General features: G+C 55.1%; 1 protein-coding gene across 2 annotated transcripts; it reads left to right on the plus strand.

Moving 5' to 3' along the window:
- The first annotated feature begins 11,088 nt into the window (after nt 1-11,088).
- Nucleotides 11,089-26,814, plus strand: INKA2 (inka box actin regulator 2). 2 transcript variants are annotated; one of them, XR_003608930.2, is made up of 3 exons: nt 11,089-11,248; nt 22,114-24,316; nt 24,891-26,814. XR_003608930.2 is itself a non-coding variant. In XM_028101875.2 (2 exons), the coding sequence occupies exons 1-2, from the start codon at nt 11,213-11,215 to the stop codon at nt 22,939-22,941; spliced, it is 864 nt and encodes a 287-aa protein (XP_027957676.1). In that variant the 5' UTR covers nt 11,089-11,212; the 3' UTR covers nt 22,942-26,814. The 2 variants fall into 2 exon arrangements, 1 of the variants encoding a protein (XP_027957676.1); XM_028101875.2 differs by having other exon boundaries at nt 22,114-26,814.
- The last annotated feature ends 549 nt before the right edge of the window (nt 26,815-27,363 follow it).

The raw sequence follows: 27,363 nt of genomic DNA on the forward strand, positions 1-27,363 counted from the left end.
ATCTGGCCGTCTGGACGGAATTTATTGTTTCGTGATCTGCTCAATCCTATGTGGTTTCCTCCCAACACAGAGAATAACTATTTTTACATGTGCCCCTTGGCCTAGGGGGTGACCCTATGTTCAGTACCTTTTCAGACGGGAATCAGGAGGTGGGGAAGCAGCCAAAGCCCAACCCCTGAGCCCTGCGTAGCCACCTACCACCCTGGGAATTTGCCTGGCAGACTTTCAGGAAAGAACCCCAGGTCTTTCTCCCTCTCTCCAGACCCGGCTCCCCTCTGCCCAAGGCCCACGTTGATTAATTGCCCCTTTTACTACCAAGGCCTCAGTCTTTAGGGAGGAGGGCGTCATGTTTGCTCTTCTCCTTGTGAGAACGGGGCCCCATTCATTCTTGTCCAGGCAGCATAATAAATAACCTGCCCCTGTTGGCAGGAAGTTTATTAGAGAGCGATGGGACATTTAACAATAACTGGGGGCCTGTGATTTATTAGGTAGGGAGGCTTATGGCATCTCCAAAGACGGGGAATGTGGAATTTAATTGATAAAGCGGCTGTCAGCAGCGATGAGATGCACTCAGTAAAATATGCATTTGAGGGATTCTCTTTGGAGCTGTCAGGAAGGGCTTCGGCTAATCATATTCAGCTCCTGCCGATGGTGGTGTCTGCTGGATATGTGTGTGAGAGACAAATGGCAGGGAGGGGGACTCTGAAAGGGGCCCAGGGAGGGAGGCACCTGTCAGTTGCCCAGCCCGATGGAAGAATGTGACACAAATGAGCAAACGGAAACAAGATTCCTATCACCCTCAGTGAGGACTCCCCTTCCAGAGGCCTTTGTCTCGCTCCTGCGAGCTGCTCAGGAGAGCAAGAGGTGCTGAGCACCCACTTCCTGGAAAAGAGGGGAAAGAAAAGAGTCTAGTGGCAAGAAGAGAGATTTGTTCTGGAACTCTAAACTCCCTGCGCCCTGAGGTTTCTGCACCAGAGACCCCTCCCTTGCTTTCCAGCCACTGACCCTCAGATACACAAGGCGCGCTGCCACGCCCCACAGTTACCCTGCTGTCCCCACACCAGTTTCCACGCGCGTCCCTCCAACCCCTGGTTCGGGTGGCAGCGCCCCCTGCCACTGCTGCTTTCGTGCCAAGAACAGAGCCTCAGAAACTCGGTGGAGACTCACCTTCTGTTGTTGTTGTCTCCCAGCTCTGGACCTCCCAGGACCCACGCTGAGACCCTGGGAGTAAATGCCTGTGGTCTGATGTGTGCAGAGCATGCAGCTACCTCTCCCCGCCCCCCCCCCACCGCCTTGGCGCACCCTCCATCCCGTTTCCTGACAATAAGGGGGGTGGTGGCACAGGTGATGGCACAGCTCTGTTCTCAGGCAGTCTTGGGCTTCCCCGAGGCAGCTCTGCTCGAATTCTCTTAGCCCCCATCCCTGGGGCTGTTGCTCAGCCTTAAACAAGGCATGGAAGGCCCGAGAGGGGCTTTCTCGGGTCAGGCTGCTTCCCTCCTTTGATCCTCCTGCATCTATTCTTAGGCCCCGGGAGACTGGTCTGCCTCCTTGTTCCCTTCAGGGAGAGAAAGGGAGGGGAAAGGAAAGCGCCAGGGAAGAAGTAATTGTCACTGTCTAATCTGAGCCTCGGTGGTGACACTGAGGGACCTCCGAGCAGAACGGATACAGCAACTGGTTTGATTAAATCAAACCTCTCCCGCAACCTTGTTAAATTAAACTGACAGGCCGAGAGCAGACGCGGGAGGGCAGAGGGATCATCGCCTCGGGCGGGGGTGGAGGAGGCCCAGAGCCCAGGTTGGTAAGAAGATCAGATGGTAGCAGAGCGACAGCCTGCCCTTTCGCTTATTTGCTGACTACAGATAGGAGATGAGATTTATGGATGTGCAATGCTTAAGTACCTGTCTGAGCGCAGGCTGGTGAGGCTGACGCAGAGGCAGACGCCTGCCTCCCTGTAGGCTCTGCAAACTCCCTTGGCAGCCGGGCCTCACATTTGGAACCGTGCTCATGACATTTCAAAGGGCTTCTACACATCTAACCTTTACAACAGGCAGGGAGCAGAGGGATTATCTGCTCCACCTTACAGTTAGAGAAACTGAGGCACGGAGAGATTACAGGGCCAACCAGAGTCGGGCAGAGACGGGCAACAGAGCCGGTCCAAGACCCCTGGTCTCCTGCCTGTGTGGCTTCTGGCCCACATCGCCTCCAACATTACGCCATATGGCAGAATTTCCCCAGTTTTAGTCGCCGGACTGCTATTTCTTCTCCCACCCACCAGAGAAATGTAAGCCACACAGTTTGCTTTGTGGGCCGTCAGCAAAATGCCAATTCCCAATTGGCTTGGTGCGGCCCACCTGCAAAGCACACAGCTAGCTTCCAAAGGTCACGAGGCCATTCTGTCATACTCATGTCACCCTCCCACATGCCCAAGCCCTTCCAAGCCATTTCCAGTTCGCCTAATTACAATTCAGGGGAGAGGGGGTAAGCAAGAGAGATTGTTAGCCAAGCAGCAACAACAATTGTAGGAGCCTAACACCAATACCCTGCTGGTTTCCTCACCTGTCACCCAGTTCCTCACCTGCCAAAGCTAATTTTCCACTCACCGGTGGGTGAGAGCTCATTTCAGAGTGTCTGAGCCACACACACACACACACACATACACACACAAACACACGGATACACACCGTCATTGTGAACAGAGCGCTGCCTCACCCACGATGTCCTTGTTCCCACTTCGGGCACACGCCATCGATTTGTTCATTGGTTGAGGATACTAGCAAAGGCGGTGCACACCGATTGCCAGAGTGCACGGTCGGACCTGCCTCCTCCAGGGGCACACTCATCACACACCAACCAGTTCATGATGAAATCCCACAACGGCGGAATAGGGAGAGGAGGAAGGGGGCGAGAGGAGCAGACTTTCAACCACCATGAAGGACGCTGGGTGAGAGTGGGCACAAGGTGGTAGCATTTGCTTGGTGAGGACGTTTGGCTTCACTGTGAACATCACCCACCATGGGAGGGCACATATGTGCCACCCCAGATGATGTACCACCATGCTCTTTCTCTGTGGTTACTCCATGATTCAGATCACCACTCTTGACCCGAGAAAGATAGGAAAGGGCAGACAGACTGGTAGGTCGAAGGCACTTAGACAAATACCACCAGCCTCCTAAACTCATCTCTGGTGTTGTCACTGGCCACACCCAAACCCAACATCTCCAATCTATCTGAACTCCTCTTAGGCACGGAGTTAGATTCCTCTAGAAACACCTGCCCAAGTGAGTGGAGGAGAAGGTCATCTTGCCTGGGAGGCAGGGAGGAAAGACCACCGGGTCTGGGATCTTGTGTTGGTTCTGCCATTGGCGACCGGGGGGATCTAAGGCAAATCACTTAGCATTTCTGGGCTGCACTTCCCCGACCTGTAAGTCATATGCTTGGGCAGGAAACACAGACTTTGGTTAGAGTTTTAAAACTTTAAAGATCACAGAGGCGAAAAGTGAGACCCAGAGAGGTTGAATTACTTGTCTGAGGCCCCGTGGCGAGGCAGTGGGGTGACCGAATGGGTGTGGGTTCTGGAGAGAGAACCAGAGCCTTTGTGTGACCAGAGGGGAGTTCTGGCTCCTCATCTCCCTTCCTCATCTGCAGAATGAGGCAACAGGAGCCCCCGCCTCTGAGGGTTTGGGAAGAATGGATGAGTGCCTGATGCAGGGAAAGCCTTCCGTAAATGTTAGTGAGCACTATTTTTAGTGACAGACCGGAGGTTCAGACCCACACGTCTTGACATTTGGTCTCTCCATGAGGTCACAATCCCCTGATTCTCTAGAAGGTCCTCCTCAGCTCCCAAATTCTATGATTCCAAGTCAGAAAGATGAAAATGCAAGTTAGTTCCAAAACCCTCCGGGCAGAGACACAAAAGACCATTTAGGGGCTTCATTATTCACTCTCCAGTGCTTCAGTCACTTCCTATGGGTGATGATTCATGGCAAATAATCACAGCAAAGAAAACCTGTCCAAAGGCGGTGGGTGGGGGGAGCAGTAAAATCCCAAACCCCATTGGACGTTCAGCGCCTCTTCTTTAAAATGCATCTTCATTTGTGAAGTGATGACAAGTGTCTCTTGGTCTCACCGCCATTCCACTCTGGAACTCGAAGCTTTCTCTAGGTGTAGACTCCTGCTGCTGGGAGCAGCCCCTGGCCCCCGGCCCCACCCCTACAGAGCCCCAGGGAGAGGGTCCCACCTCTCTGGCCAGGTAGAAGCCCTCCCAGCACCAACTGTCACCCCAGCCCTGGCTGCCCTCCGGGTCCCCAGCCATACCCCAGGGCTGACGTCTGATCAGGGCTAACACAGTTCTCTGGCCCCTGCAGAAGACCAGAAGCCTGCTGGAAGCAAATACACAGTAAGCCAACCCTGAGACGTGACCTCTTTATTTCCCCGCCCCATGGCCTCAGGAGGAGAAGCAGGTAGCCTTCTTTCAGTCTTGCCAACAAGTCTCTCCCTGGCAGACCGCCAACTCCTGGTTTTTGCTCACAGCTCCCCGAAGCTCAAGCTCGAAGCTCGCTCCAGCTCGCTCCGCAGGGATGGTAAGTAGCGTGTAATGAAATGAGCGCTCGCTATGAGTGGCAGGCCATAGGAGGGAAGGTTACAGGGAAGCCAGCGCTGGGACTCCAGGAAGTCGGCGGTGGCAGACCTGTCCCCAGGAGAGTGCTGAGAAGGAGTCCCTCTCCTTTTCCGTGCAGTTTCCATCTGCAAGCATTAGTTTGCACAAATCGCATAAGCATTTCCCTTAGCTGTGCCCTGACGTTCCTCAGGTGTTCTTCACAGTTGAAAAATACTTGCTTTTCCAGTAAATGTTTGCAAAATGGAAATATTTGCTTCCCGAGTAGCAACGAGACCATTGCGTAGGCATCATAAGCACAAGACCCATAGCTGCAAATAATTCCAAAATAGGGCTCAGTAGCTGCCCATATTTGGACTGGTCTAAATTACGGTTCATTATTTGGACTAGTCTAATTTGCACTAGTCGATTCCCTCTGAGTTGTTCAGGAGAGAGAGCCCATGCATACCTGGAGTTTTCCCAATGTACTCTACTGCTATTTCTTCCTCCAGCACCTTCCTTCTGTGCCCCTTGAAGAAGTTTTAAGCACCTGCATGACTGATGGCCTGGTCTTGCAGGCAGGTGACTTGGTAGAGAGGTTAAGGCTGAGGGTGGTGCCTAGGTTGGCATTAAGTGTAAATCGATGGTGGGGTTTATGGATGGGGAGCTACAGGAGCTCGCCCCCTCTGTGGCTCTAGTCATCTCTGGTGTCCCACCCTAGGGCACATCCCTCCTGCCTTCCGCAGAACAGGTAGTAGAAAGAATGAACAGGGAGACTTTGTTCCACCAAGACAGTTGCTCTGTCTTTAAGTGGGGAGAACAAAACTCCATGTTTGAAGACATGAAAGCTAAGGAGCTCTTTTTTTTTTTTTTCATGACTAGACCCTTTGATTCTTCCAGCCAGTCAAAAGATTTTTCAATTGAAATCCAAAGTGAATCTTTCCTTTAGAACCGAAAGACCTTCCAACACAGAGGCCACTCGGTCCCTCTGTTGTCCCGCCTGGAATTGGGATTGCATGAGGCAGAGGCCCAGTGCCTTGTCTAAGGTGGGACAGAGGACTAAAGCTAGGAGTTAGATTCTTTCGAGAATAGCTAGGCCTCACTCCGGTCCCCTCCCCACCAACCCGACTCGTTCACACTCAGACACGCAGTCTCTGCTCAACACCTCGGGGCCTGCCTGCTAGGCGAGGTCCTCTGCCTGGAGAGCAACTGTTCCCTGGTGCTATCTGAGCACATTCCAGCAGCACGTGTTTATCTCCAGTCAGCCTTTCCTGTTGATGCTCTGGAGGTGTGGGGGGGGGGCGGGGGGCAGGGGAGCAGGGAGGGAGATCGGGATAATGGCTGTTGGCAGGCACAGGACGTGGAGGCAGGAGGGCAGTGGCGATACGGACCCCACTCTGGGGAGGGGGGTGTTATGATGAGGTTCCCAGACTGTGTGTGGCCACGTATGTCTTTCCTCACACTGGTATGAGCTCCTTGGCGTTTCTACTGCTAGGGGAGAGGAGCACTGCCTCACCCAGGGATGCATCTTCCAGAGCTGGCTAGGACGCGGTGGGTGGGGACCTCCAGGTGAGGGCCACAGGATATGGAGCCAGGAGAACAGCAGTGTTTCCATTGTTCTGCTTAGGATGTGAGCTCTGTTGGGACACAACTGGTTCTGCCTCTCCCTGTGAGCTCAGTCATTGCTGCCAGGACCTCGAGGCTTTGGCAATGGGACAGAGGAGGCCACCCTCCCTGACTAGGCTGGGCAAACCCCATGAGTCTGACACCCTTAAGACACCAGTTTCCAGGAACTGCACCCTCTCCCTCAGGAAAAGTACCCACCACACACCGATCCCCACTAGCAGCGGGCAAATGCTGAGTTACCTTTCTGGAGGGTTCCACCCCAGCACTGGATGGCTTTGAGAAAGTATGTTCACAGCCTATCTCAGACCGTTGAGATACTCTCATTTTCAAATGAGATAATCTCATCCTCCCTCCAGGCTGAGTTTTGGGGTGCAGGAGAGAGGAGTTTGAACTGTTTGATGCTTCTTCAACAAAAATGAATCATGTCCCCTGCTCCCCATCCTCAGCCTAGGAATATTTACCCATGTTTATATAACTATGGCAACAGGCTTTATCCTCTACCACTTAAACCCTTATTTAAAAAGAAGAAGAAAGAAGAAGAGAAGGAGAAGAAGGAGAAGGAGAAGGAGAAGGAGAAGGAGAAGGAGAAGGAGAAGGAGAAGGAGAAGGAGAAGGAGAAGGAGAAGGAGAAGGAGAAGGAGAAGGAGAAGGAGAAGGAGAAGGAGAAGGAGAAGGAGAAGGAGAAGGAGAAGGAGAAGGAGAAGGAGAAGGAGAAGGAGAAGGAGAAGGAGAAGGAGAAGGAGAAGGAGAAGGAGAAGGAGAAGGAGAAGGAGAAGGAGAAGGAGAAGGAGAAGGAGAAGGAGAAGGAGAAGGAGAAGGAGAAGGAGAAGGAGAAGGAGAAGGAGAAGGAGAAGGAGAAGGAGAAGGAGAAGGAGAAGGAGAAGGAGAAGGAGAAGGAGAAGGAGAAGGAGAAGGAGAAGGAGAAGGAGAAGGAGAAGGAGAAGGAGAAGGAGAAGGAGAAGGAGAAGGAGAAGGAGAAGGAGAAGGAGAAGGAGAAGGAGAAGGAGAAGGAGAAGGAGAAGGAGAAGGAGAAGGAGAAGGAGAAGGAGAAGGAGAAGGAGAAGGAGAAGGAGAAGGAGAAGGAGAAGGAGAAGGAGAAGGAGAAGGAGAAGGAGAAGGAGAAGGAGAAGGAGAAGGAGAAGGAGAAGGAGAAGGAGAAGGAGAAGGAGAAGGAGAAGGAGAAGGAGAAGGAGAAGGAGAAGGAGAAGGAGAAGGAGAAGGAGAAGGAGAAGGAGAAGGAGAAGGAGAAGGAGAAGGAGAAGGAGAAGGAGAAGGAGAAGGAGAAGGAGAAGGAGAAGGAGAAGGAGAAGGAGAAGGAGAAGGAGAAGGAGAAGGAGAAGGAGAAGGAGAAGGAGAAGGAGAAGGAGAAGGAGAAGGAGAAGGAGAAGGAGAAGGAGAAGGAGAAGGAGAAGGAGAAGGAGAAGGAGAAGGAGAAGGAGAAGGAGAAGGAGAAGGAGAAGGAGAAGGAGAAGGAGAAGGAGAAGGAGAAGGAGAAGGAGAAGGAGAAGGAGAAGGAGAAGGAGAAGGAGAAGGAGAAGGAGAAGGAGAAGGAGAAGGAGAAGGAGAAGGAGAAGGAGAAGGAGAAGGAGAAGGAGAAGGAGAAGGAGAAGGAGAAGGAGAAGGAGAAGGAGAAGGAGAAGGAGAAGGAGAAGGAGAAGGAGAAGGAGAAGGAGAAGGAGAAGGAGAAGGAGAAGGAGAAGGAGAAGGAGAAGGAGAAGGAGAAGGAGAAGGAGAAGGAGAAGGAGAAGGAGAAGGAGAAGGAGAAGGAGAAGGAGAAGGAGAAGGAGAAGGAGAAGGAGAAGGAGAAGGAGAAGGAGAAGGAGAAGGAGAAGGAGAAGGAGAAGGAGAAGGAGAAGGAGAAGGAGAAGGAGAAGGAGAAGGAGAAGGAGAAGGAGAAGGAGAAGGAGAAGGAGAAGGAGAAGGAGAAGGAGAAGGAGAAGGAGAAGGAGAAGGAGAAGGAGAAGGAGAAGGAGAAGGAGAAGGAGAAGGAGAAGGAAAAATGGAAGCAGCAGTCCTTTTTCTTGCCCCGGCCTGAGCTCTCTCTTCAGAAGCAAGGTAAGAGAGCCCCACACACCCTGCTACAATGTCAGCCTTCTCAAGGGCAAGTCTGCAATGGTCCAACATCATGAAAGGACTTAAGAGTCTGACAGCCATTTTCTTCCAAAATCCTGTAGGAACCACACAGTAATAGCACCTCTGACTTGTCTGAGACTTCTCTTTGGAGCACTGCACTGAGATTATGGTTATCAATTTTTTTTTTCTTGCCATCTCCTTGACTTTAAAAGTAGATGGATTTTGTAATGTATATAATTGTCATACACCTGAAACTATCATATCATATGTCAACTGTACTTCAATTAGAAAAAAATATATATATATATATTAAGGTGGATGGAATGCAGTCTGGCTTTGCTAACAATATAGTCTTCATCTCCGAGGTGGATTCCTCTTGTCCTGACTACATCACAGATCATTGTCAAAATAGAGTTTCTTAAGAGTTTCGTAAGGAGTAGAAAAGTGTTAGGCTCACAAAGGTTTAACTATACAAGGGAAGCTGAGGCCAGTAAAAGGAAAGCATCTGTGCAAGTCAGACTGTGCTGTCAGTAGGCTAGGGGGGCTAACCACTTAGTCTAAGGTTCTTACCAGGAGATCAGCCTGCATCTCTTGGAGTGTGAAGTACGGCCATCCTCTTAGCTTCCAAGAGGATTCCAGTCCAGGAGCTCTCAGGGATGACAAAACTGGGGCTTAAACTTGACTCCAAAAACTATTTCAACCACAGGCCCGCTGTTTACTCACTGCCTTCTATAGCCGCCACTGCTGAGTGCTGGAGCTCTAAGAGTGAGCAAGGCCTGCAGTGGTGGAAACCCTTTGGTGGTGTTTCTCCCAGTGTAAGATTATGTGTGGATTATGACAGTGGCCAGGTGCCCCTTTCTATCCCAATCCCAGAAGATTCAACTCCAGGAAGGGTTCAGCCAGTCTGGGGACAGCAGCTGCGTCCTTGGGGGTGGCTCCCACTGTGAACACTCCTGGGGTACACGGAAAGGTTCCCTTGGGGATCTCGGGCTCCCAACTGCAAGGAAGCCTGGGCCAAGCACAGTGCCTCACTTGGACCGGCGGAGCCGCACTCTCCCCGGTAATCTACCAACCTGGAGAGCAGACGGAAATGTGATGTCAGGCTAAGCAGCTTGGGAAGGCCTAAGTAGATTCTCAGCTCCATCCTGGGGACCTCGGGTTTTCCGACCCACATGGGATCCTGAGCAGGGACCGAGAAGGGAGCGCGGGTCCCTGGGCTTGGCAAGGGGCCACCGAGCAGAGACTTCGGACTGAGTTCCGACCCACCTACGCCTTTTCTTTCTTTTCTGGAACCATCTGCTACTGCTGCTGCAGCTTCGTCCAAAGGGGGCGGGGGTGGGGGGGTGGGACTCAGTTCTAGGCGGAAAGATAGGGGCAAGGTCCCCTGTAACTGAGGACCCGGGGTGAAGTGAAGGCATCCAAATGGACTCTGCAAAGTCTTCATTTCTGAAGATGTTCATTTTTATCCTCCCTGCCTCTACCCGAGCCCCGCCCCCCCACAAGAGTGGCACTCTTTGCTGACAAGGATGGGAATGACTGCAGTGCCTGCATTCTCTGCCCCTTCTCCCACGTCTGCACCGTTCTGTCACAGAGACCCCAGATTCTGCCTGGGGCAAACTTTCTCCCGTTAATTATCTTGAAATAACAGGTCGCTAATTACCCTAATTACTCTGGGGTCCTGCAACACCGCCCCGCCCCACCCCACCCCCCGCGGGCTGGGGCGGGTGGCGCGGCGTCTGGGCCCTGGGAGGCACCCACAATCTGGCCGCGAGCGGACGCTGGCGTGGAGGGTCCGGAGCTCCGCGGGGAGGGGCGCCCGGCCGGCTTGCGGCCCCTCTCAGGTCCACCTGCCCCAGCTCCCGCCCGGGCTCGGGCCGTATCCATTGACTAGAATCCGAGCAACTTTGAGTCCCCCTCCCTTGGGCAAGAGTTAGGATAACTGACACTGGGGGAGTACTGGGGAAGAGAGGGGCTATTCCTCCACTCCCCGCCCACCCTGTTGAAAGCAGCCCCCATCCCATGACCCTGTTTGCTGTTTTCACGAAGAATCACTACCTGAAATCACCGTGTTTGTTTATTTTAACCTGTTTCATCCTTCCCCTTCCCCGCCCCCATGCACGTTCTTGAGAGCAGAGACCTTGACTGTCTTAATTCTGTACCCCCAGATTTACACCCTTGCGGGGAGTACAGCAGAGCCTCTGCTACGGTTCTGTATTAAATAAGTGAAGTGGCTCCTCACCTCCACCGGTGAGGAGTGGGCTGTGGCGGGGGGGGGACCCTACACCTTGGAGGTGAGGTAGACCCACACTTCCAGACTTCCAGCACACTTCCAGAGTTCAAAAGAGCTGTTGATTCGCTGCTTGGGTGGAGGGTGTTCCTTTTCTGATCGGAGTTTGGGAAACAGGGTTGAAAGAAACTAAGGCACTCGGCCTCTTACTGAGACCACTACCAAGTGCCCCCCCCGTAAGACGCTGCTATCTCTTTATGATCAAACGGGGATCACGTGCTCTGTTGGGGGACGTCGGTACAGTCTGGCGTCACCATACCCCCGGCCCCCCTGCGAGGACCAGGTGTCGCCCGGCCAGTCCCCAGTCGCCGCTGCCCCAGCCCTGTGCCACCACCCGCGGCAGGGTCCACTGGCCGCAGCCCAGCCCGCGGCCCCCGGTGCGCCCGTCTCATTGGCTGAAGGCATTCCCCCCTGAATTCTCATAGGCTGTCCCACTTTTCCTCCGCCCCCTGCACGGACCGCGCGCCGCGAGAGCCAGGGAAGCTGCTCTAAGTCCGGGCCTTGGGAGCCGTGGCTCGGCTCGCGGCTGCGAGAGGCGCGGAGCGCGGGGGCCGGGGGCCGCTCTTCCCACCCGGGGACGCTCTTGCGGAGCCGAGCCCGGCAAATGGGCGCACGAGGAAGAGAGCAGGGAAATGGACTGCTATTTGCGCCGCCTCAGACAGGAGCTGGTAAGAGCGAAGCGGGCGCCAGGGGCCCGGAGGACAGCTCCGCCCCGACGGCACCTGGTCCCCGCCGCGGGCCCGGGACCCGGGAAGTGCGCGGGCGGAGGAAGGCCAGAGAGGAGGGGACGGGCAGGCAGAGGGCAGGGCCTGGCCCGAGGGAAAGGGCCGCGAGGAAACTTGGAGCAAATATTTGTGAGAGTGAGGCAGACCCGAGCAAGTGACGGAGACCGAGCAACCCAACCCCGGACCGAAATGCGCCCAGAGAAGGCGCCGGACACACGGGGGCACACTCCCAGACGGACGGCTGCTGGGACCGCTCGGGGCGCCGGGAGCAGGGCCGGGCGCGCGGGCCGGAGGGCAGCCGGGGACCGCTGGCTCGCGGGGAGCTGGCACCGCCTGAGGCCCCCAGCCCCGCCGGGCTTGGCAGAGCTGGCGCGGCTGCGGGGGCAGTCCGGGCCGGCTGTCTGCCCGGGCTTGTCTGCCAGCGGGGTGGGGAGAGGGGGGCTGGCAGCTGGAAGGGCGGGGGAGGGCCCCGCGCCGGAGGCGGGGCGCCGCCTGGCAGATCGCGAGCGGAGCTGCGGGGGCCCGGCCAGATGTCAGGGCCGGGCGTGGGGAGTGCGGAGGGAGCTTTCGGAGGCCAGGGGTACAGGGGTCGGGAGAAGGAGCTCCGTCTGGGACCCGGGCATCACCAAAGTGAGGGGGGAAGGGTGCCCCCAAAACTCCGTTAGGTTGATTCTCACCGACTTCATATACCACCCCCCCCACCCCGCACACACACCTGCCACCTTTCTGGTTCCCGCAACCACCCGAATTCACACAGATATGCACGCCCCGCCCCACCTTGGCCCCCAGGCCCACCTTTCTCTCAATCCGACTCCCTCCTGTGCCTTTGCCTCTGCCTCTTTTTGTTCTTTTTAGTTTCTCTCGGAGTGGACCTCTCCTCGGTCTCACTTTTCTCCCCTCTTCTTTCTTCCTACTTTCCAGAGCCAGGGGCACCCAGGCTCTCAACAGCAGACCTGGGTCCATGGCTCTCCAGATTCCATGACAGCCTGTCCCGCTCCTGCAAACTCTACACTCCCCCCCACCCCCACCCCTCCAAACTTGGCAGCTGCATCTGGGGCCAGTTTGGGGGGAGGGCAGCTTGCAGAGCAGGTGTTCTCACTGATGCTTCCTGGTCAAGGCCCCCAAGCACTCTTCCTGTCTGTTCCACTCCAGCGTGTTTCTCAGGTCAATGGTCACTTCTCTGGAACTTCCTCTTCAAGCCCCTTTTGTGGTGACACTCAGATGGGAAAGTTACCCAGAGAAATGCTGCCTAGGTGAGGGACAGAGAAGTTGCCACCGTGTCCCTTCCCACACTAGTGTTCCCCTGCTTCCCATGTCAGTTTGGGATGGTCAGCCCCAGCCCACACGTATACAGTTCTGACCCTTCCCATTCATTTGTCCAATATCAGAAAGGTCAAGGTCATCACAGATCATGTCTGAAGTCCAAGGCCCATGCTGAAAAAAGAATCTAATAGAGTCTTCTTTTTATGCTTGGAATCTGGGACCACACCACCCACCTCAGGATCTGCCTTAATAGAGGGTTTGTGGGTGTTCCTGGCATAGGCTTGAATTTTAAAATCCTACTGATTTGCATTTTTTATAGCACCCTAGATGGGAGGGGGTGAGGGGAGGAAGACAGTCTGTGGATGCCAGGAGAATAAAAAAGGCAAATAGGAATCTGCACTGAACTGAGCTCCAGGTCTTGATTTGCACCCTCTCCTGCCAAGGACTTGAGCCCCCCGTCCCTGAGAGGAGGAAGGGGAGAGGCTGAAGTCACCGCGCTCCCCATTAGCTTTCATTTGGCCCTTTGTCTGAGCAGCTTCAGCCTTTGACTCTCTTGGAGAGGAAGCCAAATGCCTGGCCTGGGGCCCAGAATGACACTCAGATGGGAGAGCTCTGCAGCCTCCCCCTCCCCCACCCCCACGGTGCCCCGCCTCCTCCCCCTCCTCCCCTTGTGCCAGGCTGCCCAGAAATGAGACAGAGCAGAGTGACAGGCAGAGGAATTAGAGGCTCCTTTACTCCCCAACACCTCAGCCCAGTGCTTAGGTAGCTGAACCAAACCTCAGTGCCTCAGTTTTCCCAATGGGAATGAAGAAGAAAGTAGAGCTGAGTTAGCCCAGGCTCAGCCCTTTGGCTCCTCTAAGGACTGTGAAGCTGACTTCAGTGCAACATGGTTGTGACTAGGATAGGGAGAGTTTGTTTGTTTATACCCCAGGTCTGCAATGGGGTACAAAAGGCATACGGTAGTCTTACATCATGAGCTTGTGAGGGTGGGGGCAGGCGGTGGGGCTTGTGTGTTTATCCCAGGGAGAAACTTCCCTGCCACTGAGGGGGACTGTGTGTTGCCTGGCTTTGCCTTAAGTTAGCATGTGCTCAGGAATGGCCTGCATGTAATACCAGTCACATTCTACATTCATTTATGCCACCAAATCCCTTCAAGAAGCCTGTGTCCTACAGACACTGGGTTAGGCTGCTGGAAAAGGAAACGTTAACAGGTCATGACATTATTTTTGTCAGGGGTGTTCTGTGTCCCCTCCTGCACCCTGGCCCTGTCCTTGGCCCAGAAAATCTAGACAAGAAGAACATGCTCCTGAAAACCAAAGTGGCAGAATTTCTCAGTTTCTCGGAGCAGAAAACTTGCACTCTAACAAGTGAGCCCTGCGGGGAGGCTAAGGGTTTGGGGATCCTGGCTCATTTAGGTTGATGCCTAGAGGACTGGCCCTCTCCCCCTGCCTGGAAGGAGACCGGGATCCGTTTCAGGGATGAAATGGGGCAGGAAAGTAGCCACAGCTGACACACTTCTTCCTTAGGATGAGGGGGTCAGAGCTGCCACAGCTCAGCAGGGAACATATCTCTCTCCCCTCCAGCCACCGGAGAGGGGCCCTGCACGAACACAAGGCCTTGGGACCAGCTGTTCTTACACACTGCTCCCTCGAGGGCTTCCAACAAATGGGGTAGACACAGGAACACAGAGAAAGCAGATGTAAGATGCTCACAGCGTGTTCCTCATGAGTCAGGACCAGTGTAGAGCAAATAAGAGTGTGCAGAGGCTGAGCGATAGGGGTTCAGGAAGTCCAGCCAGGCTAGGAAGGCTTCCTGGAGGAGGAGGAGTTTGATGGAGGCCAGCTCCTGGAATGCCTGTCCTAGCTGAGGCATGATGAAGCAGCAGAGGGACTTCTCCGGGGCTGGAGAAGGGCCTTCTAGGACAACTCCGTATTCCTAGAAGGAAGTTATCTACAGCCACTAGTGGCCACAAGTTCAAGAGGTTCTGACAGTGGAGGAGGACCAGAGCCTAAGGGCAAGATAAGAACAAAAGAAGGTGATGGAAGAGATATAGTCGGAACAGCCTTCAACTCTTGGGACCAAAGAGCCAATTTCCTGAGGCAGAAAAAAGCTTTTACCAAGGATCTCCTAATGTGGCCTCCTTTGACGTTTAGAGCTAGGGTGAAGAACCCGGTGGGGTCAGTGAGGGAGGAGTGTGGACTGTGGGACTTGGGGGCAGGCCAGCTTGAACTCCAATCCTGGCTCTGTGTGACCCAGGCCGATTACTTAACCCCCCTGTGCCTTGGTTTTCTCATCTGTAAAGCGGGTTTTTTAAATTTTAAAACAATTTTTTTTAAGATTTTTATTTATTTATTTGAGAGAGAGGGAGAAAGCACAAGCTGGCAGAGGGAGAAGTAGGCTCCACGCTGAGCAGGGAAGCCAACACGGGCCTCCATCCCAGGACCCTGGGATCATGACCTGAGCCAAAGGCAGACACTTAACTGACTGAGCCACCCAGGCGCCCCTAAAACAGGGTTTTTAAAATACCTACTTTATACAGCCACTGTGAAGATTAAATGGCAGCTGTCTGTCCTTAGCCTGTAACACTGTGCCTGGCGACCTCCTGACGGATGGATCAGGCTGGTATGCATGAGTCATTCATTCACAGGACACATTAACTGAGTTCTTCCGATGTTTAAAGCACCTGACCAGACACTAGCACTGTGGTTACAAATACAAACAGACACAGATCCCGCCTTCGGGGAACCCGCCGTTCAATAGGGGAGGTAATAACAATAACATTTATTGGGCCCTCGGTGGCTCAGTCGTTAGGCGTCTGCCTTCGGCTCAGGTCATGATCCCAGGGTCCTGGGATCGAGCCCCAATCGGGCTCCCTGCTCAGTGGGAAGCCTGCTTCTCCCTCTCCCACTCCCCCTGCTTGTCTTCCCGCTCTCACTGTGTCTCTTTCTGTCAAATAAGTAAAATCTTAAAAAAAATAATAATAACATTTGTTGATGTTAACACTTACCGATATGTCAGGCATATAATGGATTCTGTCATTTAATTGCCAAAGCAACTCGAAGTTGTACTTCCCTTATTCCCATTCTATAAATGAGACATGGGGAGGTTAAGTGAGTTGGCCAAGGTCATAGAACTGGTAAGTGGCAGAGAGAGGCTTCAAACCCAGCCAGTCTGACTGCAGAACTTACACTCTTAACCAGTACATGTAGTCATATGTCCAGTACAGAAGTAGAGGGGGCGTGCTACATAGAGGAACAGGCGCAATGCCCCGAGAAGGGAGGAATTAGCTCCAGCGGGGGGATCAGAGAAAACTCCGTGGAGAGGTAGCATTTGAGCTTGACCTTGAGGGATCAGCAGGGAGGTGACCAGGAGAAAAACAGCATTCCAGGCAGATAATGAAGCAACAGGAGCGCAAGGCACCGAGATGGAAGTAGAGGGGATGTTTGAAGACTACAGGAGCTTGGCTAGGGTATAGGGTATGTGCCGAGGAATAGTGAGCAAACAGGGCTGAAAGAATTGTTGAGAGCAGCCCACTGGGGACCTTGAATGCCATGCTAAAGGGCCTGCCCTTCTCTATGTGCGCTGCGAGAAGCAGGATGGGAGACGTGCCCTGGGATCTAGGAGGTGCATGGTATGGGGTGGAGGGGAGGAGGGAGGAAACTGAGGCAGGAGGCTGAGTTAGGTGGTGATCGCAGAGCCCATGCAGGAGAGTAGGAAGGCCTGAACCAGAAAGGAGAAAAGGAAGGTAACTTCTGGAGGTCCTGACTGCACTGCCTGCAGCAGAGAGGAGCTAAAGCCGGTCAGGGGAGGCAGGCTCTCTGCGGGGCAGGGTTGGGCCCCTCTCTCCATGTGTCTGCCTCTTGCCCGAGCACATGGCCCCTGGTAGATGGTTCAGTCAAGAGAGGGCTCATCCATTTCGCACTTCTTTCTTTACTCCCCGCCCTCCTCCAGCTCTTGGCACAGTTTCCTCTTTACCTTCCTGTTGCGCGTCCCAGCCAAGAGCAGGGGACTGTGAAGGTCCCTATTCACTGGACTGGAGAATGGGCCACTTGGCAAAAGCAGGGCTTTTCCCGTTTCCGGCCCCGAACCTCCTTGTAGCTTCCAGAGGGGCTGAAAGGAACTGTGTGGGGGTCTTGTGAGTCATGGAGGTGGGGGGGGGGGTGAGGCAGGGCACACTGCCAGGTCCACGGGCAAAGCCGGAGCCTGTGTCAAAGGATTCTGGCTGAGCTGGGAGAGGGCGTGAGATGGATGGATGGAGGGCACAGCTGTGGGATCAATTGGGGGCCTAGGAGAGGGCTGGGGAAGGTTGCCGAGGATGCTGGTGTCACTTTCCCATCGCCACGCCTCCCGTACCACAAAGGCCCAGCGAGTGCCAAGGGAGACAGTGCTGTCCGTGGGCAGCTGACCCCACACTACCCCCGGAGGGCACAGCACTGCAGGTCCAGGACGGTGGGGTCTGCTTCCTAGAGGCATCTTCCCCTTCAGCTTCAGATAGACAGGCCTTCTTCCTTCTTCAGATGATTCAGTGAAGAAGCTCCGTCAGTGGAAAGCAACTGAACTGGGTCTTGGAGTCCCTCCAAGACTTCGTGCTCTTCCTCCCCATAGGATGATAACTGTGCTTTGCGCGTCGCATTGACTAAAACCCCACGGGGCTGAGAAGCTACATCATGATGACACGGGAAGCCCATTGGCCTGGAGTAAGAGGGCCAGGCTTGGAGGCCCAGTCCTCCTGAGTACGCCTCGGACCCCAGGCAATAGATCTGCCTTTGCGCTGGAGGCGCTCGGGATGACATTACGTGATACTCAGATGAAGAACTTGTAGTTTTAGGTAGTTACCATCTGTTTATGGCAAGTGTATGCATTTCATATAAGTTCCTACATGAATACGTTTATTTACACAAACAGATTTACACGCAACATTAAGTAGGAGATGAGCTCCTCCGTGGATGTGGTGAAAACCGAAGACAGTCTAGGGAAGGATGTCGAGGAAGAAAATGAACATCTCAGATTCCATTTCTTACTCCGTACAGTGGGGTCACCAGCTTACCAGAGTAACTATAGGGGTCTGACAAGGCGAGAGCGAAGAGCATCACTTGAGGGCCGGAATCCTCTGAGTTAGGCAGCTAGGACTCCCGTGGAGGGTGCCCGGGGGCCATCGAGCTCTCACACACACGGAGGCACTTTGAACTGCAGTGGGAGAGACTGAAGCGTGATGTGAAGAAAATTTTAGGGGATGCCTGGGTGGCTCAGTTGGTTAAAGGGTCTGCCTTTGGCTTGGGTCATGATTCCGGGATCCTGGGATCGAGTCCCGTGTCGGGCTCCTTGCTCAGCAGGGAGCCGCTTCTCCCTCTGCCTCTGCTGCTCCCCCTGCTTGTGCTCTCTCTCTGTCACTGACAAATGAATAAATGAAATTAAAAAAAAGAAAGAAAGAAAACTTTTAGGTTGAAACATTTCAAGGCCCAGGAGGTGCCGGGAGATAGGAGATGGCTGGTGGGGGCAGGGGGTGCTTGCAAGGAGGGTGGTGAGACCTTCATGGTCTTTCTCAGCAAGGAGTCCCACACCCGTCTCTGGGATGTACTGCTGGGGAAGTATGTCCGATGGTGGAGCAGGTCTGCTTAGCATGCGTGCAGGTCAGTGAGCATGGCTAGGGGTGGACAGAGGGAGGTGGCTGTTAGATCCACTCCCACTCAGACTAATCAGAACAAACTAGACCCTCTTAGGGCTTTTCCAACTGGCCCCCGAGGGCAAGCTGGGTATGACTCGGTCCCTGTCCTGAGGAAGGACCTGAGGCTCTGGCACTGGGAGGCCAGAGAGGAACTCAGACCCCCCACAGTCTGGGGACCGGGATTTAGTGGCGATCATTTCTAGTTCGGCATCTTCTCTGGTTTGGCCCCTCTCCTTTGCTCCCACCCCGCACTGCTCCCTCTTGGGTTCCTGAGGCAAGGGAAACCCTGGGATCTGCGAAGGTCCCACGCCCCAGACGAGGAGAGCAGCTCGCCCTCTGGCTCTTTCTCCTGGGGTGACATCATTCCCCTCGGGACTGGGAAAGGCAGCTCGCTCTCAGTCAAGACCCAGCTGATGCCCCGGCCTCCCCACCTCCCACACTTCCTTCTCCTCCGGGCTTCCCTCTCACAGCTGCCTTCCGCCCGCAGTGTCAGCACCGTGGCTGGCCCACCCAGCCGGCCTGAGAATGGGCGAGAGGATGCGGGGCTCCCCTCTCCTTCCCCGGCTCTTCCTCTGTGGGGCTCAGGGATGGGACCGAAGAGATAGGGCAGGCGTCGTGTTTCTCCTTGATCGCACCGGTAGGTGAATGGGGTCCTGTCATTACTATGTGCTACGGTCTACTGAGGAAGGAGCGTTCTGGAGGTTCTTAGGAAGTCTTACGGTAACCGCCAGAACTCGCCTCCAGGTCACGCACAAACACTCATGACCTCACCTCATCTGGCCAGAGCTGTACGAGTAAGAAACTCTTATTCCCATGTGGGAGAACTGAGAAACTGAGAAACAGTTTAAATAACCGGTCCCGCTCATACAGGTGCTACTATGTGGCCGAGCCGGGATTTGAACGCTGTGCCATCTGTCTCTAGAACAGAAAACCTCAACCAGTGCAGAATATCATTTTCCAGAGGGGTGTAACTTCACCACCTGTTTACTTAAATGGGGCCTCTGTTTTATGGGCAGCCCTGAATTCATACATACCCACATAACATTTCTCACTGGAAAACTGTACAAAATGTCAGCATTATTTCTTCAGGATTTTTCCATACTGGAAGAGACTGAATAGGGTCATTTCATTCCTCCCACTGCCTCTGACCTGGACTGTGTTCAGCCTTCTGGAAGGAAGCCTGCAAGCTCAGACTCCTTGCCCATTGGTGAAATGCAGCCGCGAGCCACATCCCTGACTCTTTCTCCCTGTGGAGTGTGTCACTGCCTGAGGGCAGCAGGTCTGGAGAGATGACTTGCGGCATTCAGGGGTACTCAATATGTTTTCTGCGTGTGTGGCAGGGGCAAGGGGCTAGCTAGGTTCTGCAGAGACCTAACAATGTGTAGATCTCCGATCCTGCCCTCGATGGTAGATGCTCAGTGAATGTCTCACGAACAACTGAGCCTTTAAACGTGTGGGGGCGCCGGGGCGGGGAAGTGAGTAGCGCTCCAGGGAAGGGCATTTGAGGTGTGTCACGGAAGAGGTTCTGACCCCAGCCGGGGGCACGCATATGGGGACTGAGACACGCTTCCGAGTGACATGATCACAGGAGCATGCTGGGAAGACTGATCTGGTGGCCGGAAGGCCTTCCAGGAGGCTTCTGCATTCCAGGAAACAGAAAAGCAGATGTGAGACATCTGGGGACAAGAGCAGGGGCCCTGGGTGGAAAAGCCAAAAGGGACTCTGAGGTCTAGGTTGGGGTGAGGAGGAAAGGGGCATGAGGGAAGGGGCAGAAAAAGGGAAGTCAGAGAGCCAGTGAGCAGTTAGAGACCTGAAGGCATTTGGTTTGAGGCTTAGGGTCTCCTCCGACTCTGCCCTGGGTCTTCTCAGCTGCAGCCGGCCTGCCTCAGAAAGGAGAAGTGGTCAGGAGGCTGGAAGCCAAAGAGGTCAGAGAAGGGGCCATCAGCAAGCACAGCCACCTCCCAGGCTGCATCTCTTGCCGCTGTAGCTGCCGCTCAAATGGAGCCTGCTCGCCCGGGCAATCTGGCAAATCCCAGGGTTACCAGGGCCCCCCCCCCAACCCCCGACCACCATGCTCAGCAAAGGCCTCCTTGCCTGCAAGGACAGTTATTCCTCCGGTCGTTAGTGCGGCCGGCTCAGGGGAGCCCGCTGTGGTGCCCCCGCCCCTGCCAGGGTTGGGGTGGGCAGGGGAGGGTTTGACCCAAAGCTTAAGACGGTCAGCTGCCCGTGCTCCCCTGAGCACCTCTGTGCCTCCCTTCCCAGTCCCTCCAGCTCTCCACCCTGTGGGCTTAGTTCTGTGCATTAGGACAAGGCTGAGAGGTAAGATGACCCCAGCGGGTCTCTGGGGGGCTTAAGAAACAGATGGTCCCCTCACGTGAGGTTTGCTGTTAGTAACATGAGCAGATCTGGGGAGGGAGCTGGCGGGACCAAGGCAGCTTGGACTGTGAATGTTATCAGACCACGCATCCCCTGCCCAGCCTCCAAACTCGGCCCTCGCCCAAGTCAGCCTCTCAGCCCCTTCCAGCTGGCACCTGGGACCCGGGCCTTAGACGCCCACAAAGGGACTGGGGAGCTGGCCTCCAGTGTCCCCACTCTTGGCCCGAGCCGTGGAGCCAATTGGGCTGAGAAGGCAGGAAGAGCACGGGAGCCAAGTCGAAGAGCAGCTGAGGGAGGACAGGTGTTTGGAAGGCAGAGAAGGGGTGGGAAGAGCTTCTGCAAACAGGAGCTTCCTGGCCTCCATCTCTCTTTCCGGGCTGGCCAGATGTGCACAGCAGTGAAAGGAAACCCCCGGCCTACCCCTTTTCTTCGGGAATCTGAGCCCCTTGTCTTGCCCTCATGTTCCTTTCCAGCCTTCTCCACGGCCCCGGGGAGGACAACGCAGCCCTCAAAGCCCAGCCACTGCCCCGCCATCCTGAAGCAGGCAGGGCTTGGTAGTTAGGGCCATAGTGTTGGGAGTGAGTGTCCCGTGTTTGAGTCCCAGCCATATGAGCTGCGTGCGTGACCGTAGGCAGGCTACTTCAGCCCCACCAGGGTTAACTCGTTAAAATGAGAACAATACTAGCAACCTCATAGGGTTTGTACAAAGATCCTAAGAGGTGAGGGGCATAGAGCACTTAGCTCAATCCCTATTAAATAGTAAAAACCTGCAAACTGTCGTGGCCATCATCATCGTCGTCATCCTCATCTCGGGGAGGCTCGGCAAGAGGAGGGCACAGCACCTAAAGGGTCAAGGGTGGCCACCACAGCTGCGTGCACCCTCGAACCGGTCTCAGCTCCACCTCCTCTGTTGACCTTGAGCAACTTACTCACGTGCCTCTTCCCCCTCGTCTGTAAAATGGCAACAAGACTAGTCACTACCTCATAGACTAGTTGGTGAGATTAAAGATAGATCAACTCAGGGCACCTGGGTGGCTCAGTCGTTAAGCGTCTGCCTTCGGCTCAGGTCAGGACCCCGGAGTCCTGGGATCGAGCCCCGCATCGGGCTCCCTGCTCGGCGGGGAGTCTGCTTCTGTCTCTCCCTCTCCATCTGTGCTCTCCCTCTCTTTCAAATAAATACATAAATAAATAATCTTTTTTTAAAAAAAGATTAATTGATAGAAGTGTATGCATAGTCACATATATGTGGCTGAGGACAGCGCCTGCCTTAGCATGTTAGCGGCCATGCATATGTTATGCAGCCATACCAGCGTTGAGATTCCTCCTCTCCCAGCTCTGAGCTGCACTGTACTGGGCCCCACGGAGGTGGGGTCAGTGGCCGGCTGGAATGACCCTGGAGATGTGTATGTGGGCAGTGGGGAGTCTAGGTTCAGGGCCAATGAGGGGCAGCGCTTCCCCCAGCCCCTCACGGCTCACTGGCCTGCGCTCTCCCTCTCGCCCGCAGATGTCCATGAAGGAAGTGGGTGATGGCTTGCAGGACCAGATGAACTGCATGATGGGCGCGCTGCAAGAACTGAAGCTCCTCCAGGTGCAGACAGCTTTGGAACAGCTGGAGATCTCCGGAGGGAGTCCTGCCCCTGGCTGCCCGGAAAGCCCCCGGACGCAGCCTGAGCCCCCTCCATGGGAGGGTGGCAGAGGTCCTGCCACACCTGCAGCCTGCCCCACCTCCAACCAACCTTCTCTTGGCGCCAAGTTTCCGTCCCATAGCAGTGCCTGTGGGCGGGACCTGGCCCCCCTGCCCAGGGCACAGCTACCAGAGCACCGAAGCGGTGCCCGGCAGGGGCCCGAGCTGGTGGAACCGGAAGACTGGACCTCCACCTTGATGTCCCGGGGCCGGAACCGACAACCTCTGGTGCTAGGCGACAACGTTTTTGCAGACCTGGTGGGCAACTGGCTGGACTTGCCAGAAGTGGAGAAGGGTGGGGAGAAGGGGGAGGCGGGGGAGCCCAAAAGGGAGAGGGGCCAGCCCCGGGAGCTGGGCCGCAGGTTTGCCCTCACAGCGAACATCTTTAGGAAGTTTTTGCGCAGTGTGCGGCCTGACCGAGACCGGCTGCTGAAGGAGAAGCCAGGCTGGGTGACGCCCACGGTCTCCGAGCCCAGAGCCGCGCGCTCACACAAGGTCAAGAAGCGGAGCCATTCCAAGGGCTCTGGGCATTTCCCCTTCCCGGGCACTGCAGAGCCCAGAAGGGGAGAACGTCCTTCCACCAGCTGCCCCAAGGCCCTGGAACCCTCACCTTCTGGCTTTGATATTAACACCGCTGTTTGGGTCTGAGTCCTAGAGACAGAACATTGACTGAACCCAACATGACCGGGTCCCAGTGCTGGGCCCTGGGAAGGATGGGGTGTGGGCACTGTGGCTTTCAAAAGCCTAACTCCGAGTTCCTTTCCTCCAGAAAGGAGGGAGAAGCAGCAAGAGTGTCTGGAGCAGGGCTGACCAGTGTGTGGTTGAGAGAGGCTGTGGTGGGGGCTGGCTGGTGGGGAGGTGAGGGCTCCTGGGCTGAAAGAGAGACATTGAGAGAGAGAGTGGCGCTCACTTTGGGACTGCAGGTGACAGTGAGGGGCCGGGGGAGGAGACCAGGCAATCCTGACATTCCTTCAGGGCCCCCAAAGACCTCAGTTGAACATTCTGTATGGATTAGGGCCCTGGGGTCTCAGGTTCCCCCAGAGAGTCCCCCGATCTGGCCCCAACCTTATAAACCATTGGCTTCCCTGGCAAAGCACTGCTCCAGGCACAGGCATGGAAACCCCAGACCTCCTGGGATTGGGATCAGCAGATTCCCACCCCCACTCCCTGTTGCCTTTAAGATTTCAGCCCATACCCGTGTCCTGAGACATGGGCCGAATAAGGAGTGTACCTAGAGGAGTACTTGAGATAGCCCTATGTCTTTTCAAAAGCACAGGAAAGATACTTATCTGTATAGCACTTTAAACGTTGGAAAGCCTTTTCATATCTTCTGAGTAAGCAAGTAGGTTAGTTACCATCCCCATTTCCCAGGTGAGGAAGCCGGCCTAGATACGCCCCCTGCGGGCAGGAGGCAGACCAGTGCAGGGCTGGCCCGAAGGGCCGCGGCTGGGCCCTGGAGTCATACGCGCTCCTTCCCCGGCACCCCGCCTCCAGCAGAACCCGCACCCGGGACACAAGCACACGGGCGTCCGTCGGCGCGGCCAAAGTGCGCCCATTCGAAGGACGCACTCATTTTTAGATTCCCAGCCTCACCCCGTGGCCTCCCTCCCCGCTGGGAGCGGAGGCCCGTCTGGCCGGACCAGACCGGCGGCGGGGAAGGGGAAGGGCCGGGCAGGCAGCTCCGCTCCCATCGCGCGGCGCCTAGAGCTTTCCTGGAGCGGCGCACGTGGCCCTCCCGCCCCGCAGGGAACGCCCGCTGGCTGGGAAGAGACAATGCGGGTCCCTCTTTGGGCCCGGCCCCGCCCTGCAGGCCCTCCCCCTCTCCTCCCCTCGCCCCTCCCGGCTGAGCTCCCCTCCCGCCTGCTGGGGGGTGACAGCGCAATTAGACGCAAGCAGCCTTCCCACCCTCGGAGCATTAACAGCAAATTGGAGAATAACAAGCGAGGCGCTTCCTGCATCCTGGACCCCTGGAGACCAAGCTGGAGGAGGGAGGAGGCTTCGCGCGGCAGCTCCACAGCTTGAGGTGGGGCCAGTTAGGGTCACTGTCAGACCCCCACTCAACCACAGGGGAGATGTGTAGTTCTTGGTGGCGGAAGCTACCGGACGGAAGGTGCTACTTTTATGTATTTTCTCCAGTGCTCGCTATTTGCCCGGCAGTGTGCAGAACCATGCCTTCCAAACTTCAGAATGGCCCTAGAAAGTACCATCTTCCTGGTAAATCAGTGGGGGCTCTTTAGGGGTCAGAGAGGCTGCCCAGATCAGGCTTCGAGCTAATGGAGGATTCAGGATTTGGAACAGGATTGTCTGGCTGCAAAACGGCCTTTTCTCCTCTCCCTGGAGTTTGCCAGTAGAGCCAGCCCTTTTCTGGAGGAGCAAGCCCCCGCTCATCCTTTCTGTCTCCCCAGGGAACTGGGGTAGTTCAGGGCGGGGTGGAGGCCCTTTGGCTGTGTCCGCCTTGCTGGGGGCGGGGCGGTGAGTGTGCGTGCGTGTGTGTGTGCGTGCGTGTGTGGGTGTGTGTGTGTGTGTGTGAGAGAGAAGGGTCCTCACACTGGGCCGTGGTGAAGTCACCAAGCTCTCAATTCGGAATGATTCCACAGGAAACCAAGTCCCCTCTTGGCCATTCATCTGTGACTCATGTGTTCCGTGGACCGGCCATCGCAATCCGGACCAACTGAACCGAACTTTATTGCGCACCTCCCAGTGCCAGGCACTGCGACAGGAACTCAGAACAGCAAGGAAAAGGACCTGGCTCCTGGCTCAAGGGGTTCAGTGAGAAGCAGCAACTCCTAACCCATCGGTTGGCCAGAAGGGATCCAAGGGAATGAAAACTCATCTTAACTCGGGCCAGAACAAAACAGTCAGGAATGACATTTGCCGCCAACAGAACTCACAGGCGTCGGGCGCCGCCGTCTTTGCGTTCTCATTTCCTTCTCACCACACTCTGGAAGGGGCTGCTGATCCCCTTACTTTACGTGGAGCCGCTCAGAGAAGGCAAGCAACTTGCCCAAGGTCACAGCGGCAGAGCTGGGAGTGAACTGGTCGCGATAGACTCCCAGCCTTGTGCTTTGCACACTACCCCACAAAGTGTCCATTTCTGCTCCAAAAGCCAAGTCAAGAGGAACAACAACAAAACCTGTCCTCCCCATATTATCCATGCATGGATAGTAAATGGAATGCTCACTGTCCGGTGGGGGAATTTTGCCCTGGTCTTGACTGGGCTGGTGTAATGCCCTCATCACTAGGTCATGCTTTGCTAATGAAAGACTATGGCCAGTTCATTTACACACACACCCACCACCACCACCACCACTAGTTTTTCCTTTTCCTTCTTTTTCTGGGCTTTTTTTGTGACAGGACGGAGACTGTATTTCACTGAAGCTGAGGGGAGAGGTGAATGGGAATGCCTGGGGCCTAAGAGATGCAGGAAAAGTGTAGGGGTGGGAAGCAGTGGGATGAGGGGGAGGTAGTGGAAGTTAGCAGAGGGAAATTGACAGCTTAATTCTGCCCCTGGGGCTCATTTTATGGTTAATTAGGACATGCAAATAAGCTGGAAGCTCATTTAATACTCTCCCTGGCATGGAGCCCTGCCTCACACCTGGCCCACTTCCCTGGCAGGTACAGGGGCCCCCTGATTGGCCCAGGCATCTGCCCAGACCCCCACCTGCTTCTCTGTGGCTCTGTGGCCAGAGTGTGTCTCTAGATGTTCCCCCACCATAAGCAGGAGCTAGAAGAGTCCTTGCTGGGCCTGCCTTGTTTCCCTCCTTTCTTTCTCTTTCCAACCCTTCAGGCCTGGGACCCCTCTTTCACAGAGGGCCCCCCCAAGCACCTCCCCTGCACCCACTCCTCAGGTTGAGATCTGAACCCAAACTTGCCCAGAGGAATAGAGACCTGGTTTGACTCTGTCCCCATGACATCCCCCTTGCTCCCCCTCGGGGAGGGGGCACCCCATCTTTCCCAAGTCACACCATTTCCTACAGGGCCTTCATAAAAGCAAAAGCACAGCTTGTGACTTTGGGTAGCGGGGGCCTGTCTCCAGCTTTCAACGCACCTCGGGTCACCACCCCATCTTCTCCAACCAGAGCAGTTAAGGCACTTCTGCCAGTACAATGAAATGCGCACGGGATTAGGAGTCCAACAGGGTATGAGACCCATTTCTGGCCCTGTCAGCTTGAGTATGTCGCTTGACCTCTCTGAGCCTCATTTTCTTGTCTGACGTGGGGATAATGCAGGGCTGCTGGAGCTTTAAAGGACATAATGCACACCATGTAGAACACGGCAGAAGCTCTCTACTGGGCCACCTGACCTTCGGTTCAGGCACTAACCATGTGAACCAGAGCTAAACTGCTAGAAAATAACAAAAACAACAAAAACTTTCACTGGGGCTTGGTTTCCTCTTCTGTTAAAAAAAATGTATACTGGCCCTATTACCTCACCAGACTGTAGCAAGAATCAGAGAAGACAACAGGTTTCTCTATTGTCTTCTATTGTCTTCTCTGCAATTGTTTTTGTACATGGTAAAAATATAACCCAGGTGGGCTATTACTTGCCAAATGGCAAACAATTTACACTTTCTCATAGAGGATGATGTGTGTTGGGGGTGGAGGGTGGGTGTGGAGAGAGCAGCAGGGGGGCTGAGCGCAGAAATGGTGCTTGAGGACCCCAGTGCCTGAGGATGTGCTCCAGGGAACACTGCCACCCCTCTGTCCCTCACAGTCCCTCTGTCTCCAGCTGTCCCTCACAGTCAACCCCCGGGCCCTCACATTCCTGGCAAGGACTGGAGAGTTGAATGAGCCAAGTTCTGAAGGCTTTGAGAAGAGTCCAGCCCCTGATCTGCTCTCTGCTCTTTAAGGCCTTGGTCCCTAGAGTCCCTGCCAAGCTCCACACCTCACCCCCTACCATCCCCTCCCCCTGTCACCCTGGGGACTAATGGCCTAAAGGTGCTAGTGGCTGTCCTGCTAGGATCCACTCCCCCCGATGGGGCTGGAGGTGCCCTGAAACCCTCTCTCACAGGAGGTCTCGGGGCTCAGGATGGTGCAGATGGAGGAAGAGCCTTAGTAGATCCACAGCACA

This window comes from Eumetopias jubatus, unplaced genomic scaffold (genome assembly GCF_037043125.1).
Source record: "Eumetopias jubatus isolate StellerSeaLion01/CBP00866 unplaced genomic scaffold, mEumJub1_p1.0 scaffold_4, whole genome shotgun sequence".
Classification (NCBI taxonomy): Eukaryota; Metazoa; Chordata; class Mammalia; order Carnivora; family Otariidae; genus Eumetopias; species Eumetopias jubatus.